At 34.0% G+C, this 23,860-nt stretch overlaps 3 protein-coding genes and 1 long non-coding RNA gene across 14 annotated transcripts in view; 2 read left to right on the plus strand and 2 right to left on the minus strand.

Moving 5' to 3' along the window:
• LOC111506017 (uncharacterized) overlaps positions 1 to 11,683 on the plus strand; it is a 78,896-nt gene extending 67,213 nt beyond the window's left edge. For 4 of the 5 annotated variants that reach the window (XM_074173424.1, XM_074173349.1, XM_023160943.2 and 1 more), the window contains exons 2-7: positions 1,530 to 1,714; positions 6,107 to 6,618; positions 8,862 to 8,964; positions 9,365 to 9,463; positions 9,532 to 9,690; positions 11,515 to 11,683. In XM_074173424.1, coding sequence (XP_074029525.1) covers positions 1,601 to 1,714; positions 6,107 to 6,618; positions 8,862 to 8,964; positions 9,365 to 9,463; positions 9,532 to 9,690; positions 11,515 to 11,595 — 1,068 coding nt within the window. In that variant the 5' untranslated portion in view covers positions 1,530 to 1,600 and the 3' untranslated portion in view covers positions 11,596 to 11,683. The remainder of the gene's footprint in view (positions 1 to 1,529; positions 1,715 to 6,106; positions 6,619 to 8,861; positions 8,965 to 9,364; positions 9,464 to 9,531; positions 9,691 to 11,514) is intronic. The other variant, XM_074173388.1, reaches the window with a different exon arrangement.
• Positions 3,160 to 4,780, minus strand: LOC111505813 (uncharacterized). Of its 2 annotated transcripts, XR_012464863.1 has the most exons (5): positions 4,641 to 4,780; positions 4,262 to 4,579; positions 3,994 to 4,187; positions 3,705 to 3,878; positions 3,160 to 3,422 (listed from the first exon to the last, which is right to left on the minus strand). It is a non-coding gene; the product is annotated as an uncharacterized lncRNA (long non-coding RNA). The 2 variants fall into 2 exon arrangements; XR_012464844.1 differs by having other exon boundaries at positions 4,262 to 4,773.
• Positions 11,684 to 12,812: 1,129 nt separating the features above from the next.
• On the plus strand, positions 12,813 to 15,791 carry LOC111506018 (trichoplein keratin filament-binding protein). 4 transcript variants are annotated; one of them, XM_023160945.2, is made up of 2 exons: positions 12,813 to 12,957; positions 13,910 to 15,791. In XM_023160945.2, exon 2 carries the CDS (start codon positions 13,910 to 13,912, stop codon positions 15,428 to 15,430), a length of 1,521 nt encoding a protein of 506 aa, XP_023016713.2. In that variant the 5' UTR covers positions 12,813 to 12,957; the 3' UTR covers positions 15,431 to 15,791. The 4 variants fall into 4 exon arrangements, with proteins under 4 accessions (XP_023016713.2, XP_074030333.1, XP_023016714.2 ...); XM_074174232.1 differs by lacking the exon at positions 12,813 to 12,957 and adding an exon at positions 13,127 to 13,327; XM_023160946.2 differs by lacking the exon at positions 12,813 to 12,957 and adding an exon at positions 13,414 to 13,631.
• Positions 15,792 to 17,959: 2,168 nt separating this feature from the next.
• Positions 17,960 to 23,860, minus strand: part of LOC111506020 (calcium release-activated calcium channel protein 1) — a 60,304-nt gene continuing 54,403 nt past the window's right edge. For all 3 annotated transcript variants that reach the window (XM_074174745.1, XM_074174698.1, XM_023160948.2), the window contains one exon: positions 17,960 to 20,819. In XM_074174745.1, coding sequence (XP_074030846.1) covers positions 20,581 to 20,819 — 239 coding nt within the window. In that variant the 3' untranslated portion in view covers positions 17,960 to 20,580. The remainder of the gene's footprint in view (positions 20,820 to 23,860) is intronic.

The following is a 23,860-nucleotide window of genomic DNA, read 5'->3' on the forward strand; positions in this document are numbered from 1 at the left end:
CACAAATGCACCACATTTACAAAAGTGTTGAACACACAGTGGTGTACCAAGTCGAAATCCGATGGCAAGTCTGAAAGAGTCGTCATCCAATAGAGTCCCAAGTGATGCTATAGGAACAGCATTTAACCAAGCATTTAACCATTTATATACCTGTGGTATATCAATATTAGCGTAAGAAGCAACTTGTAGTAATCAAATCACTGTTGAAGAAGCTGTTGTATTAGCAAATTGGCAAATTTTATAAAGGATATTGGAGAACGAGTGTTCACGGGTGGTAATAATTTCACTTTGTTCATCATGGATTCCATTATGAATTCAGGTCGTCCAAATCTACCCTCTAACGTTTTAAGTATGTCTTTGAGATTATCTGGAGAGACAAATAGTGGCTTCACTGCATCTAAAGCTTCATTTCTCAGGGCTTTTTGTAAACGTAGCAAATTTTCTTCATCAGAGTAAGCACTTGTTTCAGTGGATCGTTGATATAGAGAAATAAACATTGGCCAATCCTCAACATTCCTGAAGAAATAAGGAAGTTCTTTCCCCACAACATTCTTGCAGGATACCTTAAAAGATTCATTATGGATTTGATTTTGTTTGGTTACTGATTTGAATGCATCTGTCATTGATGAAGTGAATTCTTTCATAAACTGATGTGTTGTGATAGGTTCATTCATTAATTTTTCGGTTCCTGGGTTTGACTGCTTTGAATATGGAAAACTATTTTCCAGTAACCAGTCAACAACTTTGCCATGAGTATTGTCCATTGAAATATCTGATAACTTGGCGTGTCGAACAGAATTCATTTTGCTACTTCTTTCAATGCTTTTTTTATGTATGCTACTTTCCACACTTTCACTTTGCTCACTACTACTTTCAATGCTTTTTGAAAATTTTTCTGCTTCTATAGACGTTTGAATCTCCATGCTTTCTTTCAGTTTCACGTTCTAAATTCTAGTTCTTCAAACAGCACCTTCTTCTCGTGACATAATTGGGATTTTACGAATTTGACAGCAATCGACGATTTCCTTCTTAGAATGCGTCTTCAACTCGAAAAGGTACTGAACAAAACTCGAAGGACCAAAATGTTTGGGCAAACTTCTTATTTTCGGCAAAATAAGATTCTATTTGACTTTTTGCTTTTTATTCCAATAACAAAACTGACAACAATAATGGTAACTATATAAAACAATAAACAATCTCAACTTCAATACTAGATGTGAAATTGATTCAACACCATCTTTGATATTTCTGAATTTTGCATTTAGTGTCAGACAAAATAGTTTGCCAGTTTTGTAGGAGCCGTAATTTGAAATACACCGGACTGATTCAAAAAGTAGAATTTCTTATTATTTGTACTAATTATATAAAGGGATTCACAAAAACCGCGACACGTGTTTCGCTATTTAATAGCTTCCTCAAGCGTAGTTTACGCTTGTGTTTATAAACATTATTCATTTGAACTTTCTCCTAAGTTTTTGAACAAACCTCATGCTTGAAACTTCACAATTCAATCCTCTTTACCGTTACAGATCCATTAAAAATATTACCCCAGATTTGGAATATCCTGTTGGGTAACGTATACTTGAAACTACTCCTATGGATGATGACAGTTTTCCAACTAGCAATGTGGTTAGTCAAGTTCTACTCCATACTGAAGACGTTCCAAATGGAATTTACAGTAAAATATTGTCCCGGATTCTTACTGAGTGCAATAGTGAGTATTTCATTTCATGTGAAACTGTATTTTCAATTCAGTGTTACCAATTTCATTCATAGAGAGATGACTATTTTATAGGTCGTTGAAATACTTTCACTTTCTCCTCCGATTCTCTCGGAGGAATCAGTCCAGTCATCACCCGAAGACGATTGTAGATACCAACAATCGAAACGTCGTGAACTAACGTGACTTGGAATCTCTACACTTTTTATTGTTTTATTATTTTCTTTTTTCATTCCTTTAATTTTTATTTACTCAATTATTATATTTTTACTTGTAGGTTATTTCACTATCATTTCATTTCAGGTTTATTGTTGCTCAATATAATTGTTATTTTCAACTATCCTTTTTTAATTATTCTTTTTTACTTGTTTCAGGGATTTCAAATCATTTTATATAGTAGACAACCCAGCAAACAATTTTGATCGGCCTTATTCCGGCCCAGAATATGCTGGCCAGATCTGGCCTGAACGGCAAAGCACCTATAGCCTATGGCGGGCCAGTGAAAATAGGAGACACCGGCCATCATCAGGGCCAATGCTTGACAACAATGTCTTTTGAATGACGGGCCTCTGCAGGCAAAACTGTGGAAATCATTGATGGCCCAGTAGAAATACTGCAATGGAAGTTACCTACTCAGAGGGTTGGACCACTGTGAATTATACACATTTACTGATTGCCTTTTAATTGAAAAATAATGAATAAAGTAACGATAGTCGTTGCTGACCGATGTTCCACCCTTTTTACTCCCATATACACCTACAACGTAGGCTTAATATGGCAAATACCTGTTAGAAAACAACTACTCCCCTGGCTAATATCACGACGGGTATTGGATAACATCTAACAGATACTTGTGCAATGATCCTCATTGCAGAGGACACAATTGCAAGTGCTTCCTATAACCAACTAGTAGAATCCTGTACCGACCCGGGCAGGGGGATCACCTGCAGACCGGTTTCAAGGTTTTTGCCTATCATCAGTGCAAGTCCGGGTCGGTACAGGATTCTACTAGTTGGTTACAGGAAGCACTTGCAATTGTGTCCTCTGTAATGAGGAACATTGCACAAGTATTTGTTAGATGTAATCCAATACCCGTCGTGGTATTAGCCAGGGGAGTAGTTGTTTTCTAACAGGTATGTGCCATATTAAGCCTACGTCGTAGGTGTATATGGGAGTAAAAAGGGTGAAACATCGGTCGGCAACGACTATCGTTACTAAACGATCTCCCAAAAACTCTCGAGCTATATGCTCGAATTCTGAGATATTGAATAAAGTTTTATATATTTTGAGTGAAAAAAAAGTTCAAATTTACCTTGAGCAATTGAACCAAAATGAAATTCATAGAAAAATATCACAAAAAACTGGAGAAAGTTCCAAAGTTTATACATATATACTTTAATAAAATACACATACCTAACATGTATAAAAAACAACATGAAAACAATTCTTTGGTTTAAATAAAGTAAAAAATATCACAAATATTAAATGAAATAAAGGAAACAACATAAAAACAATTCTTTGGTATGAAGGAACAAATATTGAAATGTTCAATGCGTATCATCTCCCCCTTCCTCTGCCGGCTTTGTCCTCCTTCTGTTTCTCCCCCCTTGACGATCAGAAGCAGTTCTTAGCCAGAGTTTTATTACACTGGCAATTTCGGTTTCTGTGGCATTTCTGCAAAACGGATTTTTCCGAAGACAAACTGAAAAAAAACTGGGGTCAAGTGCGAGTGTAACGGGCACATAAATGGTTCTTAAGATTTATATTGATTTCTCAGAAACAACGAAACCTGGAATTAGTGAAGTAAAGTTCTAGTATTCCTATTTTTTCATAATTTTCAAGAACATATTTTTTTTATTACTATGCCAGTTAGCGAGTGATTTTAACATTTAAGTTAGTAAGTGAGTGATTACTTTAAGGGTCTGAGATACAGAACCATAAAAATATCCTGTAATGAATACACTCATTTCTGATTGCAACTCACCTAATATCATTCTTAGAACATTCCTTAAGCTCTTAAATTCTTTTTTCCCCCTTCCAGTCCAGTTATATTGAAGAGATAACTCATGGGAGACTAGTTTGGCCATTATTCTCCTTGTTGAATCTCCAATGTTTAATCTCCAATGTCTTTGCCTCCAATACTTAACAAAGATGCGGACTGAAAGAAACTTTCATAAACCTCAAGTTTTCAAATAATAATATATACATGTGTATATATATATATATATTTATTCATAAAATGTAGTAAAAGGTTATTGAATCAAAATACATACCATATTTCGAAAAAAATCCTCATCTTCCAATTTTCTATCAAATTCTTTCAATTCACACTCCTGATTTATTGGTAAATTCAAATTTTCAGGAGTTTCCACATCTTCACAAATGGCATTTCGCTGTACTATTTGTAACAAAAATTTAACGTCATGTGCTAGTAAATCAATCTTCCTAATTGCAGAATCCAGCTTTGCTGAAAAAAAAATTATATGGTTCACATGTCTAGGATCAAACTCAATTTAAAAATAAACATGCTAAACTAGTTACCTTCCGTGTTCTTGCAGTTACAGCATGAACTTTGTAAAGCTGGAAGTTTTCGGCTATTGTCTGATTTATTTCTAATAGTGTTGATGGGGTGGGCTCAAATGAGTCTGATTATACCCTAGACTCCCTAGAGGTAGATGTGAGTATATCAGAACCTCGGCTTCTGTACTGTGTTGTGACTGTTTCGTCAATTCCATTCAAGGCTACAGATTTTTCCAAATTTTTCCTAATAAGTTTATACTTATAACTTCTGCAATAATTCTTGAACATTGTCGTTATTTTCAGCACAAGATTTTGGCGATATATACTTAACCTCAAAAACTAATGAAGGTTGTTTCTTGTAACTGACGCTACAATTGATTATAGAAATAAATACTATTACCTCAATTCATCAGGAGAAGTTGTCATCATTCTTCTTCACTAAACTAACCCACACTCGTTTAATCGCAGTTAATAAATCACAAAAATACATAAATGAGTCCTTGAATCACAATCACAAAATCATTCGATCTTCACATGAACATCAGATTTGAGTTTGATTGTTCTCTGTCATAAATGAAATAGCGGGAACTTTAAATGACAAGACAGCTGCATGCAAGTTGAAAATGTGTGATTTAGTTTTTCGCTCACGATTTTACACACAAACCTAACCTGAGCAAACTATCCTAGCTTGCGATTTGAAAATCTGTGACTTATTAGCCTAACCTGACCTGACCTGACTAACCTTACCTAGGCAGAATAACCACTGAGTTGAAAAAATCTGTTCATGCCACATGCGCACGTCATAAGAATAGAATTCCTATATATATATATATATATATATATATATATATATATATATATATATATATATATATATATATATATATATATATATATATATATATATATAGTGATGTCTGGTTTTTTCAACAAGTCTAGTTGAAAAAACCAGACATCACCAGAAGATGGCAAATGAGACTTTGCCGAAACGTTGTGAAAATAATCCTTATGGGGAGAAAATACACAGAACACGGAGCGAAACCCGAGAAAACAGCTCATCATACTTTATCTGTGAGAATCTTCGAGTTAACATATATATATATATATATATATATATATATATATATATATATATATATATATATATATATAGGAATTCTATATGTGTCTATCTGCCAGTTCGTACCACGGTAGATTCACAGCTCGTATGACAGTTCTCGATTATAGCATAAATTGTTTTCAATTGGCTGTTGAACAAGAGGTTTTATTCGTAAAAGGTTTTGGTCTGTTCTGGAAAATTTTGTTCAATAACACTTGAAACGGGCCTTCATTTTTATGATGTCGGTCGAAAGACACAATTTTGATAGTATTGGCCCATTGCTGGCTGGATTGTAGGTATCCGATTACAATATGCCATACATTGGGCCGACATTTTGCCTATGTAGCTTTGCCGTTGCCAGCGTATTGCCGACCGATCATGCATTGGGCCAGAAGACGGCCAGAGATTCATTGTTTGCTGGGAATGGAAGTCCGAACTAGTGAAATTCATCACGAAACATTGTCAATCACCTTCAAACAAAATTAAGACTTTGAACTCTTTTAGACTCAAATCTAGAAGTTTTGACTTTGAATTCGAAATTTCAAGGTTAAAGTCGAGATTTCGAAATTGAAGTAAAAAATTTCGAGTTCGAAGTAAAAATTTCTAAACTAAAGTCGAAATTTCGAGTGTTGGGGAATGAATTCAACATATGTATACTGTATGCCAAAACGTTGCTTCCTTGATGCAAACTTAGATGTATCTTAACATTTTTGCAGATGACTCATCTGCGCTATCATGAATTCTTGAATTATTATTTTTTATTCAAGCCGGTGACCTGTTGCCCAGTCTTGCTGTGGAATTACAAATTAGTGGAAGATATTATCGAGAAGAGAGCTGAATGTGGTTGGTCTCTGAGCTCAGCAAGCGAAAAACTTCAAAGAAAACTCAACCAAATATCGTCTACGGTCAAATATATAATGTTGCCGCAACAATTTATATCCGTTGGTTTCATTTTCTTATCTTCTCTGTGGAATGAAAATGATGAATTCGGCGAGGACTATTTCAGTAAACTGTTACCTGAATTCGCTGGCGTCCTTATTCCGATCTACAGATACACATTGTTCATACTAACATTCTGCTCGACTCAACAGTCCTTTTTGTTGCTTTTCTTTTGTTTATCAGCAACTTTCCAAATACATATGGTCAATGAAAAGATATCGGAAATTCATCAATCTGTTAACCTGGAACCAACCACGAAATTACCCTACGAAAAAGAAGCCCAAGAAGAAATTTTCAGGAGGATAACGCTGTATATGAATCATTTTTTGTTGTGGAAAAAGTAAGATCCTAACCATTTCTGTTTCACCTCAGTTGTGTTATAACGTTTCATAACACATAGAACTACTTTCTTTTTGAAGTTTAATGGATCGCATCTGCCTGGTATAGCTATTACTTTCAACTAAAAACTAACTTTCACAGATACATTTTCAAACGTTGATGGGCTTGCGCTCGCCCTTAATTGTTTACAAATTACATTTGACACCAGAAGTTATAAGTATTAAAGTTATCGTATTTAATTGTGACAATTTCATTAAGGCCCATTTGTACAAGATAACTTTAAGTCCAGGAGCATTCAAACCTTACTGAAGTCAGAGCCTGGTTTAAAACTTTCAATCCGTTGTACAATCGAATGTCAAACCGAGTTTAACAAACCGTCTCAACTAAATTTCTTTGGTTAGCATAATAGTAATCAGTATTGTTTCGGGCGATACTTTTGTAACAACTCACTTTTTGACGTTAAAAAATCATTAAGTTACGTTTTTACCCATTTTGTTAAATTTTGGGAAACTCTCATCTGATACCTGAACTGGCAATAAACGCATCAATACTGACAAGTGACATATCATAACTGAGAGTATGCCACAGAACTCATAATTATATCTTATGTGAGATACTCAGAGTTAGGGCCGGTTTATCAATATGTAGTTAAATGCTCCTGTTAGCTACCTCGAAGCTAAGCTTAGCTGATAGTCAATGTTGCAGTTACTATTCAAATCGTTTATCATACCCTGACTGATGCTAATGTTTAATAACTGTTAGTTAACTAAGGTTGGCATAAATTACTATTTCAGGGGCTTGTTTTTATTGGAGGATTGATTTTCAAAAATGACAACTGCTAACAAAAAGTTCATGAGTTATACATAATAACCTATATGAGTTGAGAGGGCATATGAAAAACGAAAATGAGCAATAAAAGAACATCCAATTTTACCGAAACAGACAGATCACTCCTAATAAAAATTGCCAATTCCTATAAATTTATCATTGAGAACAAAAAAAAACTGATGCCATCACATGGAAGAAGAAAGAAGAGACCTGGAAAAGAGTTGAATTTAATTTTAATTCCTCTACATCAGGACCTGTAAGTCTCTACCTCATCTAATTCTTTGAAAGCATCATTACGTTCATTAACAATGTAAGGTCTTCTTTGAACTCCAATATATCCTCATCTTCGTCATTCAACAAATGGAAAACTTCTTTAATCAAACAATTATAGTAATTAACCCTTTACTTGCAAAAAGCATTTCTCAAATTATCACAAAAAACATAAATAACCTAATTTCGCATGCGCGACCACATAACCATAGAATATCGGAACTGATATTCTGTGACATAACTGTCAGCTTAAATAACAAACTATCACTTTCTAGCGACTGTTACGGTCACTGAGACTTCAGCTACCAGTTGATGGTAACATGATAACGAAAAACAGTTTGACTAGGAGCTAAGACAAAACCATTAGTCAAATGAGGTTAGCTGGCGATTGATAAACCGGCCCTTACTCAGAGGTAGGTATGAGTTCTGTGGAGTTGACGTTTCAAATCCGATGATGATGTGCTTTTGCACACGTCTCCTGTCAATTTTGATACGTCAACTATAACTTTTGAAGATACATGAACGACAGTTGCCAACCTCTGGTGCGAAATGTTTCACTTTGTGTACGACTCATTTGAAAGATACAAATATCTATCAAATGTTAATTATTTCGATATGATCTGTTACAACTTTTTTTTTCGAGCACAACACTGACAGTAATATGATAGGTAGATATCATTTTGAATTGAACTCGTACAAGAGAAAAATATAACGAAATTGAAAATTGTCATGAAAGAGCAATAACGAGAAATCATATTGTATGTTAGAAATATTTTGAGGGGATATGGTTCATTTTGAAATTTTGCAAAATTTAGAATAAGAGCTATTATGTCGTCTCAGGCTTCTTGTGTTAGGAGTGTAATGCCAAATTCCAAAAAATCATTTCAAAATATATTCATTCGTTGACCAGCTGTCGCCTATCTGGTATTCGTAAAGAATGTTACTGTACTGTGTCACCGTACATGAGTAAACAGACTGTGTTGTCCAATTAAAGCGTCGATAAAAAATTTTACTTTGGGGTTATGCAACCAATAAAACAATCAACTCAACTGCGTTCTTTTAAGCACAAGTCTAATAATAATTTTTATTGGAAATGAGCACGTAACCTTCTTGGAGACAAATTACTGAGAGTTTTTTTCATTTCAGAATCCTGACTGATAAATTGAAAGATTTACAAACAGTACCCTGTTTGATTAATTTGCTTAATTTGCCAGCTACTTCATTTGGAATGTTCCTCTACTTCTTCTTCGTAAGTATGGATTAAAAAAATTCTATATAAATTGTTTTATCCAATCTAAAATCACAGATATGTACCATGGGATAATTTTTCCGTTATTATCTTAGCAGCTGTTGTTCCCAAAGATAGAACATGAAACTGAAAGACGAAAATTGTGCGATTCGAGGACTAATAAGGTCTTAGCTTTTAGGATCCCTAGCACGTTGGAAAATTACATTTCGGGTAAATTTATATGATGGCAATTCAAATTCGAGTCTTTTTTTTTCGTAAACGTTAAAAGAAATGCGAGTAAAATCAACTTTTGTAGCCACAATCACTTGTACAATTTATGGTTCTTATCATTTCTTTGCTGAACATACTGCAAAATCAATTCATTAATCAGTAACAGTGTTTTTGATAAATTCTTTTTCAGACTCCAAATATGAATATTTACCTCCTACTTTCAATATCTTCAACAATAGGTATACAGATCTGGTTGTTTTGCGAAACTGGACAGATAATATCCGATGCGGTAAAATCAATCATTGGAATTTTTATATACTTTATCTATATCAACGATGTTTAATTTTTACTTTTCAGACTGAGGCCATATATGATCAATTGAAAAATATACCATGGTATTCCTGGAATTTGAAAAATCAGAAGATCCTTCTGAATTATATGATTCAGACCACTCAGCCATCATTGAATATTTCACCAGTAAAGAGTGTTATCATCAAACGAGTAACAATTATTAAAGTAAGTGAATTTTCAATAAGAGCCAAAATAAAATAAATAAATATTCAGGGTCAAACACGTCATGTACATTTATAATTGCTCTTTAAACCAAACAATTCAAGTTATTGCAAAATCAAAACTAACACGCGAGAAAATGAATTCAGGCCGCCTCACTAGTATTAGTTACAAGTTCATGTTGAACTATTTTTCGAAAAATTGTTTTTCTACCCGTGCGAAATCAACTAGCCTGAAATATATTTTCAACTTCAAATGAATTTTGTTTTTCCTGGGTCCAATGCTATCAATTCCTGAATAAGACCAAAGATTTCATGGAAACATGGCCACAGACGGGAAAACATAATACCTATCTACCATCGTTAAATATACTGCACTTACTAGCACTGAACAAACCACAAGTAGTAAACGCTATGATGAAATTGAAGTTCTAGAGGAGACTTCACACTTGATGTGATTTCTATATGCACATGTCTCTATCTTTAAAATCCTTTCTTTCCGCGGTCTACATATTCTAGGGACTAATATGCTTCCGACGGCAAAAAACTGAATCTAAAAAGGACGTACACTTTTTATAATTTTGAATGTCAAAGTTCAATCATGTAAAATACCTGATACATTTAGATTCTTGACATTTGAATGGAGAACTTTTTCAGTTTTAATCCAATATACTTTGAAACTGCCCTAAAGCACAACTCTTGACTGTGTTAGGTAATCTAGTACAAAAAATGTATGAATTGATATGCTAGTTATTTTAACTGATTGATTCTCAAGTTATATCTGCTAATAAGCATAGCTCAAATTAAATGTTGACACCTGTTTGGATATATAGCGATAATTCTACGAATTGGATATTTATTTTTAATAAAAATGGATTGACAGCTATTTTATAATCCTAACAAATGTGTACTGTACCATACCCTTCAACTGTGTTCACTAGGTATTAGTATATTTGTTGCAGCCAGTCTGCCAAGTTCTCCCTTTCGAATTTATCAAGGTAATGTCAGTAAAGTGTAACGGAAAATATTTGAAAATTGGTAAAAATGGTTGTTCATAACTGCTTGAGATAACTTTGAGAGCAAGATAATGGAAATTAAAACGTCTGGGTGTTATTAAATATCCTATGCGACAAAAATATGTTGGTTGTACTAAAAGGGGTCATAAACTTGTTTCGTAGAACACGTATAATCTCGAGTATTGACGGGAAACCCTGTTCAAGCTTTGAAGTCAAGGTTCACGTTTGTTGATTTCAAAAATTCAGATCTCTGAGATCAGTCTGTGACAAAAAGGTTCTAGTTTTGAATTACAGGTGTTCAACGTGTGAGTTGTTAGATAAGACACTTTTGAATAATATTCAATTCTTGGAATGTTTGCTCAGTCGTTCATTATTAAATATATTAACGTACAACAATATATATTATATCACACACTATGAAGTCAAGTAGGTGTTGCTATGAGGTTAAAATTGAGAATATAACATAATTAATTTCTTGATGACACCGAAAGTGTGTGATGTAATTGGTTAATACTTGATGAAAATACATAAGGTATTTAAATAACACTTCATTGTGAGATTTTCACTGGACAGTTTAGAAAACCGCAACACGTCTCCTTCTTTCTCAAGCGTGAAAGTCTCACAGAAAATAAAGTGGTTACGTTCCTACGAATCACTCTATATTTGAACTGATACTCACTACTCTCTTCGGCACGATTGAAGTTATGCCATATTCTGTAGATTTTCAATATTACTCCCAAAATGAGTATTCATTTTCTAATGAATTGATACGTATCTTAAGTTTCTTAAAAATTATTGAATACATTTTTTTTCAGGTCTTAAGAATGATTACATCAATTGCAGCAGTTTGTAAAACAATCAGAGACAATAAAATGGCTTCAATAAATAACCATTAGCTATAATTCATAAATATTTTCAAGTCTGAGAACATAAAATATTTCAAGTAATCCACTCAATTCTGTAATATGTATTTTTCTGCATAGATTAAAAAGTATGGAATATGACTGTCTTATTATTATTGAAATATTAAATTCACATGTTCCATCGGAAAAGGAGGTAAGTAAATGAGAATTGCACTAAGCGCATATTTTTCAGTACGAACTTTTTGAAGTTGTGCTGTCTCAGTGCTTGACATGACGATGGCGCGTGAAGGTTGTTTCAAAAGCTCGTCCATTTTTATAGGATTATTTTGAACTGTTATATCTTAGTTTATTCGACCATCAAAGATGAATGAAATGAGGCTCTCCAAGGAGATCTGCCGCAAAGTTAAGCTTTGTTATCGATAACCGAATGACGTTTACTCTCTGTCATTTGTTGTACTTTCCACTGCAAAGCAACTAGATGGAACCAGAACTCAAAAACAAATAATTCTCCATTCAAAACCAATTGTTTCGCCTCACCAAGCATCCATCAGTAGTGCGACGTTGAGTTCAGCAACGACTGCATGGCTGAACTCAACTGTTATTGAAGGTGTTGAAAATAACGGTTTGGTGATGGGATAAAACTCCAGTAATATTTATTGAAGGATGATTTTTTTACGAAAACGCCATCTATGGGATGGACTGAATACTCATTCTACAATTTTCAAAGACCTTTGCAGGTCTAAAAAACGCTGTCTCTCACGAATGCCTCGTTTTTGGGCTCCAGTTTCATCTGATTATCTCATAGCGAAACCTACAATGGAAGATAGAGGACGAATCACTTTAGGCGGTCGATGACCAAAAGCAGTAGATCGCCTAGCGGAGCCTCATACCTCTTCTACAATCGTGGATCGAGTCTTCTGTCGATCCCATTGATAGTGTCTCTGTTACGAGGGATGTCATCATCACTTGACCTTCAAGTTTGAATAACTTTCCACAAACTCTAGAGCACTGGTAGCGCTCTCATAAAGAAACAGAAAAATCCGACTACAACCATAACAATAGAAAAAATTTAGCATATTTCCACCTTCCGATCTACAAAGATGATAAAAATCATCTGTTAAAGCTACTGCATACTTGAGTTCTGACAATTGAAACGACCTCCTCGTGAAAAATTGGAATTGAGAAAGTTCTATGAATTCCCCTCATAAAACTAATATTCATTTTTTCTGTAATTTGTGTTATGTGTCCGATGTCAACCTGTCACCTGTCAATGAAGTCAAACGTCAAAAATTTCGAACTGATTTTAATTTTCAAATCAAAGCAAAACAATTCTCAGGAAATATTTCTTGACGACTCAATCCAAATTGTTCTACAGAAAACATATTCAACTACAAGGTAACAAAACAACCTCCATTTAAATATCACGTGCAGGCTTCTTGAATTATTGTATTATTTGTTTGTATTCTTTGTTGTATTTTTATTTTCTTGAACATTTGTTTTGCTCTTATAAGCTTTGTCAACCTTCGATACATCTATCTAAAAATATTTTGCACATTTTAGACTTTCAAGTTGCGTTTTGCATTCAAAAGAAACTACGGTTTTAACCTTCTATTCTTGAATTTCGTAATCAGTGAAACAGAAAGTTATAAAAAATGGGATTCTTACAGAGGAGGAAAATTAAAATATCAGGGATTATTTTTTGTGCAAATTGTAGATCATCGGTAGATGTTTCTTTCACCTGCGAACTTCACACTCTAGGTTCTAGGTTATAATTTGTTATTCAGACTATTTTCTGTTTATTCTAAACGTAAGTTCAGTTAAATAAAAATAACAGCTTTGTGGATGGCTTATTGTATTTTTTTCGTGTTATGTATATGCAACTGAATTCAGCAATATTTATATTGATGATCATCATGTCTTGATGATGTTGTGAATGAATTATAATTATATCTGAAGAGCTGAAAAATAAAATGACTTTTCCATCAACATCCTTGCAAAACTGTGGAGTCATGAATCGTCAATATCATTATTAATACCTGTTGCTATCCAATTTTGAGTCAACAACTTTGGTAAGCCTTGAAATGATTTTATGTGATGTCATCCATCACTCAGTATCATATAGAAATTTACACTGTTGATCATTATTTACATTAAATGGGCACAAAGCTGTTTGTTTTTTCATTCATTGAAAATCATCAACAGTAGAATAAATATTTATTGAGACATGGAGCTAAAAAACACATGACATTGAATTGGAAAAAACTTTTGAGACAACCTAATATTAAAATGAATCTTTGTATAGAACTCCCCATAAGTAAATGTTTAATTTTGTGCAAAATATTTTTAGATGGAGAAACCAAAAGGGAGAGGAAAACACCGAATACATGTGGAAAACGATATAATAAGACGTCGGGAGAGAGAATTCAACTACGAGAAGATGTGGAGTGGTACTGCAAAATACTTCGAGCACTGGGACAAGGCCAATTCAAAATTTGATTCGTGGACATCTCCTCGGTATTACGAGGACAACAATAAACTCATGTCAGAAATCAAAACGAAGAGAGATAAAGAAGAATTTCTTGTTAAAAGAAAAGAAAAATTGAGGAAATTGCTGGAAGAGGAACAGAAAACGTATGACATTGAACTGATGGTTCATAAAAATAGAAACTTGATCGATAAACCATCTACCAGTAAAATGGATGATATTCCACTGACAGTACTAAAGGAGGTTAATGTAGGTCTGAAAGTTCAGGAAGAAAATAGAAGAAGACGAGAAGCTGAACTGAAACTCTATCATCAATGGAGGAAAAATAATCCCTTAGTTCGACAGTATGAAATAAAATATGGTTGCAGGGACCTGAAACTTAGTTGGTTGGACCAACAAATAGAAAAAAGGATGCAGAAAGAAAAAGAGGAGGAAGAAACAAGACGAATTTTGAAGGAAAATGAGGAGAAACTTAAAATTGAGAAAGAAAAGGAGGAACAGTTCACTAAGTATGCCGAAGAGAAAAGGCAGCAACTAAGAAGGTGTTTGGAACAACAAATGGAAGAATTGAGAAAAAGACAACAAGTCAGTGAAAATCTTAGGAAGAAGGAAGCTGAAGAAACTAAGAACAGAATGTTGATAGCAGAGATAGAAGAAAAACGGATTCTGGAAGAAAGACTCCGCAGAGAAAAAGAATGTGCTTTGTTCAACATAAAACAGCATAAACTGAAGCTGAAACAAAAAGCTCACGACATACAGGAGAATTTAGAACAAGAAAAATCACTGATAGCCAGATTGAAAGAGATAGAGTTGGAGACAATCGTCACAGAAGAACAGAAACGAAAAGAAATCAAAGAGGGTTTATCAGAATTTTTAAGTATCGTTAAAGAACAACAAGCATTAGAAAGGCAGAGGCAAAAATATTTAGATTTTCTGTTTGATTCTGAAGCGAAAGCAGTGTATGAACAACAAACACAAATTTGGCGACAAGAAGAGCTCGCCAGGAAAAATTTGGTCAAGCAAGTGATGGAGACAATCCAACAACAAATTGAGGAAAACATAAGAAAAAATAAAGAAGAACAAACACAGCTTTTAGCTGAACGTGAAGAAATGGCTCGAAAAATTGAGGAATATGATAGAGAACTGGAAGAGTTGAACAAAGAAGAAAAACAGAGGCAAATTGAGACTCAAAAGGTAAGAGAGGATGATATCAAGGTGAGAAATGCGAGAAAGAAGCAGCAAGATAATTTGAAAATGAAAGAGATTGAGATGGAACTAGAAAAAATACAGAAACAAGAAAAAAAATTACAGCAAGAAATTATGGAGATGCAGAAAAAGCAAGGACCCATTACTCGACCAAGAAGCAGTAGATTATTTTTCTAATAATCGATAACAACCTGTGTGCTGGGTTTTGTTCTTGCACAATCCTTTAGTAATTCCTGTAGAATGTGATATATATTTATGATTACTAATAGAAAAAATAATTCACATTCTATCATACAATAGAAAATAGCCCAATTTGCTATCTAAAACATATATTCACCTTTGGTATGTTTGAACAGAACTTTTTCATCATGATGGGCATCATCTACAGTTCCACAACATATTTCATAATACATTAATATCAAACCTAATTATAATTTTAAAGTCACACTAGATTAAGGAATTATATTGAGAGCTATTTTATTGACGTTGAAAATTATTTTAGACTTTTATACAGAAAATATAAAAATGTATACACCAATGCTTTCTGTTTTCTTCCAGTTATGCAAATATTACATCTTCATTGTTGATAATGATTTCTTTTTCTGAAAAAAAAATATTTGAAATGGGGTTTTCCAATAATCCTGAACCACAACCCTCAGAAGTCAAAACTTGTGTGAACTAGAGTCTTATCTATTGATGTGTAATTCCTAGCAAAAGGAAACCTCTTTATCTAATAGAAAAGTCCAATAAGAATATAATTTTAATTGGTAAACTACTATTGCTTTTGGTTTCCTTCTTAAATATACATTAGCTTTCGACAGTATTCTTCGAGACATTTTTCTAGAGGGTTCATTGTTACTCACAGTTTTTTTGAAGTGTTTCATTTCCCAAAGTTTAAACAGCTATATCAATAAAACTTATCTGACAATAGTATAATTCTCAGTTTCCATAATAGTAAAATGAATAGGTATCTTTTCATACACACTGCTTTAAATCGCTATTTAATCAAGAAATGTAATAGATATTAAACCCATAGTAATATGAAGCAATTCTGAAACATCATTGAATCTCAAAATCTATTCTTTGCAGATTCCATTCACCTAAGCTAAGACCAAATAAACAGACAACGTGAATACTTTGTAAAATGTAAGTAAATCAGACTTGGAATATTTAGTTGAAAAAGTCAAAAAATTATATCAAAAAGGGTTGTAGTAGAAATTAATTTGAATTGTGTTCATGTCACGAACGGTAATTCATAATTTTGTTTACTTATTTATCGAACTTGTCATTGAATTGGTTTCCCCTTTTAATTTTTGAATGGAACTTGATATCAAAAGTCGGAAAAAAATTACGTAAAAAGGTATCATTTGCTGTGCATCACTTGCCGTCGAGAGGAGCACCTTATATTTTTTTAACACGCTTTTATTAGCTTCACCTGTATGAATGTATGTATGTAACCTCCTTGATATAATTAGAACTCACTTTACATGTATTTCTTCATTTGAAGAAAGTATATTTTATTAATTAACACGCTTTCATTAGCTTCACCTGTATGCATGTATGTTTGTTTGTAATTCTCAAGCTCCGGAATCTGTATTTGACAGAATTATCGATATTATTGCTCAATCTATTCGCAGGCAGATGGCGCTGTACGGAACCTTGATATATCGACATTATTGCTTGATCTATTCGCGGGCAGATGGCGCTGTACGCTTCATTTGAAAAAAGTATTTTTTTTATTTACACGCGCGCCTGCTGCCTTATTTGTAACCCTCCTTTGCACGCCTGCTGCCTTGGTCTTGGTAACTAATTTTCAGGCTCCCTCCAGGGCAGTGGTCGCCAACCTCTTCAATGTGTTGAGCTACTTTGTTAATTTTGGAATAAACAGCGAGCTACCCACACGGAAGCCACGTAACGCAACGTAAATGAAATAATCCATTATATGTATTTATTTTACTATTTAACTGGTAATACATAATACATAGGTACTAATAATAAACTAAGCTTTAAGCTTGTTAAAAAAAATAGTTTTAACTTTTTAGTTCGATGTTCTTTGAAAGCGTGTTTTTTTAGTTTTTTAAACTATATTTATTCTAACCTTGAGTTCTGTGTAGACTGCGGTTTTGTAACATAGACTTTAGATTTCACCAATCCTCACAAAAATCTAAGAGTGTCATATCAGGTAACGCAGCGGGTCATTCTAAGGGACCATGCCTACCACTCTACTGGTTTGGGTAATTGTTTTCTAGTCACTTTCAAACCAGCTGATCGTAATAAATGACCTAATATTATTTATTAGTAGAAAAGTCATTCAAGTTTGATAATTTTCGAAACCAGTTGACAGGAAAACGTGGTATCTTATAACAGCCCCCTCTAGATCACCTGGTCTGACGCCTACAGATGTTTTAGAGAGAATACGTAACATCATTTTTGAACTCGTGGATAGAAAAAGAGGTGTTTGCAATTATGTTACACCAAGAACATTTCATAGTGTAGAAAAAAAATAGTAAAAAGCCTTCATTATTGTCAGGGAGTGAATGATAAACATTTCAAATATTTGTTTTTTGAATTATTGCAGTTATTTGATTTTAGAGATATATCAAAATGATATTTTTTTGTTGTATAGTATTTCTAGTTGGTTAAGGATTCTTTCAATTAATAGTAATTGATAATAGGGAAGGGATAAGACTGAAGAAAGAGACGAAATTCAAAACAATCAAGATATACATATATTTTTCATAAGAAAATACTGAACAATTGTACAATTGCGTTATATCCTAAAACATTATTAAATAGTTGCCTGCCTTGCAGCTTATGGCAATAATTACTTATAAAGCTTTTTCAGAAAAAGCCAAAATTCAACGTATGTAATACTACTTAAACCCTATTGATAGGTAGATAGTTTTGAATCCGGGATGCATTTCAACTATTCTCTACTATCACTAACTTGAATTTTATTTCAAGTTATACAAATCACATCAATCGTTTTAGGAAACTGATTAGATTTCATTTTTAAAATTACTATTTATTCTCATACTTATATTAGTTCAATGAATTGGGAAAGAAAGGTTTTGGTTTTCTACTCATCTATTTTTATACAAAAAATATGGTAATCTTCCAAAGAAAGGAAGAAAGCAATTAAACTCAAAATGAACTCTTCACAAACGTGTAGGTCTACCAGAGAAGTTATCCAGATTGATGCTGAAGTGGAAATAAGGGAGGTGTCTCATTCCGAAACATCGGATGTCCGCCATTGATGATGACATAGTTTCATGTAAGCGAAATTTTATACCTCTCTCGTATACTAAATTGTGTAGCAATCCTGTGAATGATATCTGATTCAATGGGCTTGTTCCATGCTATTGAACATGATACTGGTTTGCTTATAGACTGATCGAGTTAGGTGTATATTATATTTATCGAGCCTAATCGGTCCCAATACCTCTTTATATTTGCAGAAAAAAGAACAATTCGAAAAGCAAGAATTTAAATTGGCCGCGTGTCTGTTGACCAATAAAATTGATCGTGTCTACAGCGGTGTTGCCAAGTGCCAATCATTTAATACGAAGTTATGAAACATTAGAAAGAGTACATTGTCTCATACATTCAAATAAGATAGCTGACTGGGTGGAAATATGGCTAATATATAACGTTGAATTTCTTATTTTTGGTGGGTGCATGAATGCATAATTGATTTATCTTATTAGGGTTCATGAGCCTTCGAGAACCATTTAAAAATATTGCTCATTAAATTCTATTTAGAACCATGGTTTTCGAGTACATTTCATTTCATATGGAGAATTTTTTCATGAATTTAAACGTTAACGGGTTCATATACACTTCCATTATTGAAATTTCTGTGATGTCAACATAAAAATGTCTACTGTCGGAGATATTTCAAAAATAACGTTTTCATTGCGTTTTATGTCATTTGGATCCCATGTATAATTGATTCTCCCTTCCAATACATTTCTTACACTTTCTTCTTAGATTTAGTTGTCCGAAGTGAGTGTTATTTTTTTACTTTTTACTTTGAATCACGAATGAATCAGAAACTGTTTATACGCTCCGTGAATTTTACACTTTGGCAATGTTCATTATTTGTATTGTTCCCATTGGTCAATCGAACAAGAAGCGAGACTAGGCTCATGACGTCACGGGCCTAGAGAATCCGATTTTTAATAATTAATTACGGGAAAACAACGCTATTTAGAGAGCTGAAACTAAGTACAATATTTTTCAATTTGAAATTACTACCGAATGAACTGTAAACCAAAAATCACGAAACAAGTCCATTCCATAACGTATGTTTATATGAAAGTAGTTGTTTCGAGAGAGCTTTTTCTTCCAGTTTATGTCTGAAGTTACTTCTTTGCATGATCTACACATCATTGTAAAGAGTTTATTTTGAAATTAATTACTTTCTTCGGAAGGTTCCCACATTTTTTTATATAAAGAATGAGAAGGAGAAAGCTAAAACCTTTCTTTCCCAAAATTTATCGTTTTCAAATTATAGAAAGCGGCAAACGTGATGGCGAGCGATCGCTCAGGTATAGACTCTCCCAACTAAATTACTATTGGATTACGATAAGCCCCTTGCCGGCCTGTGTCGTACCTGTAATTAGATTCGAATTAGGGTAGCAAATGGAACATGACTTCTTTGTAATTTCTTTTCATATTTTATTTAGTATTATAGCTAGTAGTACAGTTAATCAAAGAATGTAAACTTTCACGGCCGGAGATAACTGTATGAAGGCTAGTTTCCGGGTTTTCTGGCCGTGGTCTGCAGGTTTGTATGCCTGACATTTCGCTGGTGCTCTGGTTCTTGTTCCTGTGGTATCCAAAGCATAAATGGGTAGAACATTAATGCGGTGAATACAACAGGAACAAGAATCAGAGCACAAGCCTAGGTATTGCTACCGTTACCACATCGCCTTTGAAAATGTCTACCGCAACAGTAGACGAAACGCCAGGCATAAAAACCTGCAGATCACGACCAGAACACCCGGAAAATAGTCTTCATACAGTAGTACAGTTCATTAAAATGTTATATAATGATACACTTTTGATGACTGGTTTTTTGTTAAGCGATGACATTTTTCAGAAACAATACAAATTATTCAGACAATGCCAAACGCCAACACCATTGGAGGACAAGTAATAAAACGCCTCTGTACAGAGCTTTTGTATGTCTTGCAAGAGCTGTAGGGGGATTACATTGAAAATGAGTTTATGCGCATGGGGGCTCACCATCACGTTTGGCGCTTGCTATACTTCAATGAAACATAGGCAATATGATAATATTTCGCTGATATCTGAATGGGCGGCTACTTAGCAATTGTTATTTCGTCGAGATGTTTTTTGATGTCTTCCAACTTTTCCATGTCGTTAATAGAGGTAGCACACTTGTAGACTACTAAAGAATGGTAGAAATGCGCAGCAAACAGTACGAAAGTGATGAGTACCGGGATGACGATAACTGTGGCTGCAATCGCTGCAGTGAAGGAATAATCCCAAAATTTCACCCAGCAGAGAATTGCTATTTCTATAAGGAACAGGAAAAGACCTGAAAAAAAATTAAAAGCTAATTATTATTGATGGAATATAAGTTAATTTATTTTGGGCGTATGAGGGCGCCACTGATGTAGTTGTAGTTATGTCAGAATTGGCAACCATGTAATATAGTAGTCGTCATCTTCATGGCAATGTATAAAGTTGTAATCTGTCGTTACTTGCTAAGGAAAGTTGTCTCCTTTATGTTTAGAGATCATAGTAATTAAATTATTGGAATTTAAATTAAACTGTGACTCATCAGATTCTCTGAAACAATCTCTATATATTTATAATTTGTCATTATTTATTCTGATTCTTGGACTAGAAATATTCAACTTCTCTTTTATAGAATTTCCTGTGAAACTTCTGAGATGTCGTCCTGAATTCTCAAGTAATAACAATAATATAGGTAGTATTACCCATTTACAGAGCAATTTGTTAACAGTAGGTACAATGATTATTGGAGATATTGATATGGAAAAAATGCGAAAAAATTAATGATTTGGAAAAAAATATCAAAGAATAATTTGTTGCATACTCAAGTTATACAATATTACAAGTACAAATGTCACTTTAGTCGCATATTTCATTAAAATTGATGCACATAAAGTCTATCGGAGCTTTAAATAATAAGTTGCTGTGAACTCTGTTGCATAAAAAAAGGCCCTTCTAGTTGTTAGTCGAGGAACGAAGATATTTATAAGAGACAATAATACGGAGCAGTCGATTTAGGCATTCAAAAGTTTGTCAATACAGAAGTTCGTTTTCGACGTTTTTCTAGTGTCATAAAATCAAACTTGAGCAAAAGCCCGAAGTTATATGAACCTCTTCATCGATACGTTCCTTCAATTCTTAACAGTTACAAGAATTTTTCTTAGATTTTTTCAATAGAAAAAATATGTTGATTGTAAATAGAACTCCATATTGAAAAACCATATTCCGATTTTGAACAAACAAAGTAACATCCAAGTGAGTGCAAGACTATTATCAACATTTCTGCAGTTCCTCACAATGAAGTCATATGGTTCAGTTTGGAAAATCTAGTTGTGCCTCTGAATATTGGATGCGCAGTAGATCAGCCGGCGAAGTGCTGGGACGAGAGCCCATTAACATTGATGAACTCGTGTAGCGAACATCGTGTTAGTACAGTAAGTGAGGAAATCATTCTTTGTGATGAACTGTAAGTTATTTGTTGTCTTTGGAAATGTCTTCGAACAGTAATCTGAAGAACAAGGTTTCAGCGGACAAAGCAGAGAAATTGTGAACAGCGTATCAAGATTTAGGCAAGCGGAAGTAACGGCAGATGGAATAAGAACTCCCCTTGCCAAGGTAAGAAGTGATAGTAATAATGAGTGAAATTGTGACCAATATTGTATTTTGAATTTGAAGGTTCAAAGACGAGTAACTGAGGCTACAGGGGTTTGCGTGCGAACGGAACGAAAAATCAAATCAGAGCAAAGAAATTTGAAGATTTCATTTCAAATGAATATAAGTACCATCGTGGATGACAGTGGCGCACTCAGAAAATAATTATGGGGGGAGCTGACCGGGGTCCCTGGGCCAAGCAGCGGAAAACTTTTTAATTAGAATAATCGGTATTTTAGAGCATTACTTTAAGTTTATTTTAGCTTTTTGAATGCAAGTTTTGCACTAAAATAAGATTTTAGGTTTTATTTTGACAAAATCTTTTTATATCAGCTGTCTTGCAAAACAAAATTGAGTTCTCTTTGGGTCTTCGTCAGTATGGATAATACACTGTCTGTGTCAACTGGAATTTCCCTGTGGATATTAAGATTGGCTAAGCCATTTAGCTAGCCTACTCTCAGACATCGTGTTTCTTAGGTATGTCTTGATTCTTCGAAGAGTGAAAAAGGAGCGCTCTGCTGTGCTGGTCGATACAGGTATAGTGTTGAAAATTTTGAGTAGGATATGGATGTTTGGAAAAATTGTTATATCACAAATATTTAGAAAATCAATTGCATTGACGTGGTGTGCCTTGTTTCGTTGGAGAAAACCTTGCCAAACATCCATTTCTGCCATCAACACATTTAAGCTGTTGTTCTCCAAATCTTCTTCATGGGATGAATACGTTAATTCTATAAAATTGTTCTGTGCTTTCGGCTGAGACATTGCTTCTGTGTGTGTCTGCCTCCCAACAATCCTTGGAACACTAATTGTAGTTTCATTTAATTCGGCCATTTTTTGTGCCTCTTGAAACAAGACTGAAAACTCTTCACCAACTTTTTCTCTTAGTGACTTCAGACTTTGAACTATATAGTCAGCATAGTTCAAAGCAGCCCAGAGATCCGTATCACTAGACTGTGTAGCTTTTGACACAATATCAAAGTGTAGCTGAGTAGCTTTTCAGCAGATACTAGAGCTACAATGTACTCTGGCTGACATATAGCTGTCAAAAGGACATCGGCACCTGAAGATGTGTCCTTATCATCCCAACACTTGATTTCTTCTAAGGATCAAATGATAGGGTTGATAGGCTCCTTCATGACGAGGACAGCATCATGCCTTTGAACCCATCTGGTTGGGCATAGCTGTTTGAGTTTTTGTTTCTTAGATTTTGGTACTAGGGTTTCAATTTTTTTCTGGAAAACATTTTGCCCCTTTGGTGTGTTGAAAAAAGACCATACTTTTTGAGTAGTGCCAATACAATTTCCAAGTACCTCGCCAGTCGTTGACTCTAGAGGCACAAACTGCAAAAACTTTTCATTAATCTTATAATAGGAATAGTTTCGTAATTGTTGTGAAATGTAACTCCCGCAAACCAATATTCAGTATGCGATGTGTCCACTATTGGCGGATTTAAAAACATAATGTAATTTTTTTCTTGAGGGGGGGGCTACAGCCCCTTTAGTCCCCGCCGGAACAGGGATATGTGGATGGCTTTTTAGAGGATGAAGATGGTATCAACGGTATCAAATGTATAAACAGTAGGCGGTAAATCATATTATAGTCTTTAGGAAATCATTCTTCGAACATATTATGTGAATTGTATATATGTACACAGTGGTATGTTATTATCTATATTGCAAGTTATGT

This window comes from Leptinotarsa decemlineata, unplaced genomic scaffold (assembly GCF_025532065.1).
Source record: "Leptinotarsa decemlineata unplaced genomic scaffold, Ldec_3_MD MMD2_P_RNA_scaffold_1, whole genome shotgun sequence".
NCBI classification, from domain to species: Eukaryota; Metazoa; Arthropoda; class Insecta; order Coleoptera; family Chrysomelidae; genus Leptinotarsa; species Leptinotarsa decemlineata.

Bases quoted from the DNA above. Each gene is read 5' to 3' on its own strand.
- LOC111506018 (XM_023160945.2), top strand. From the start codon at position 13,910: ATGGAGAAACCAAAAGGGAGAGGAAAACACCGAATACATGTGGAAAAC.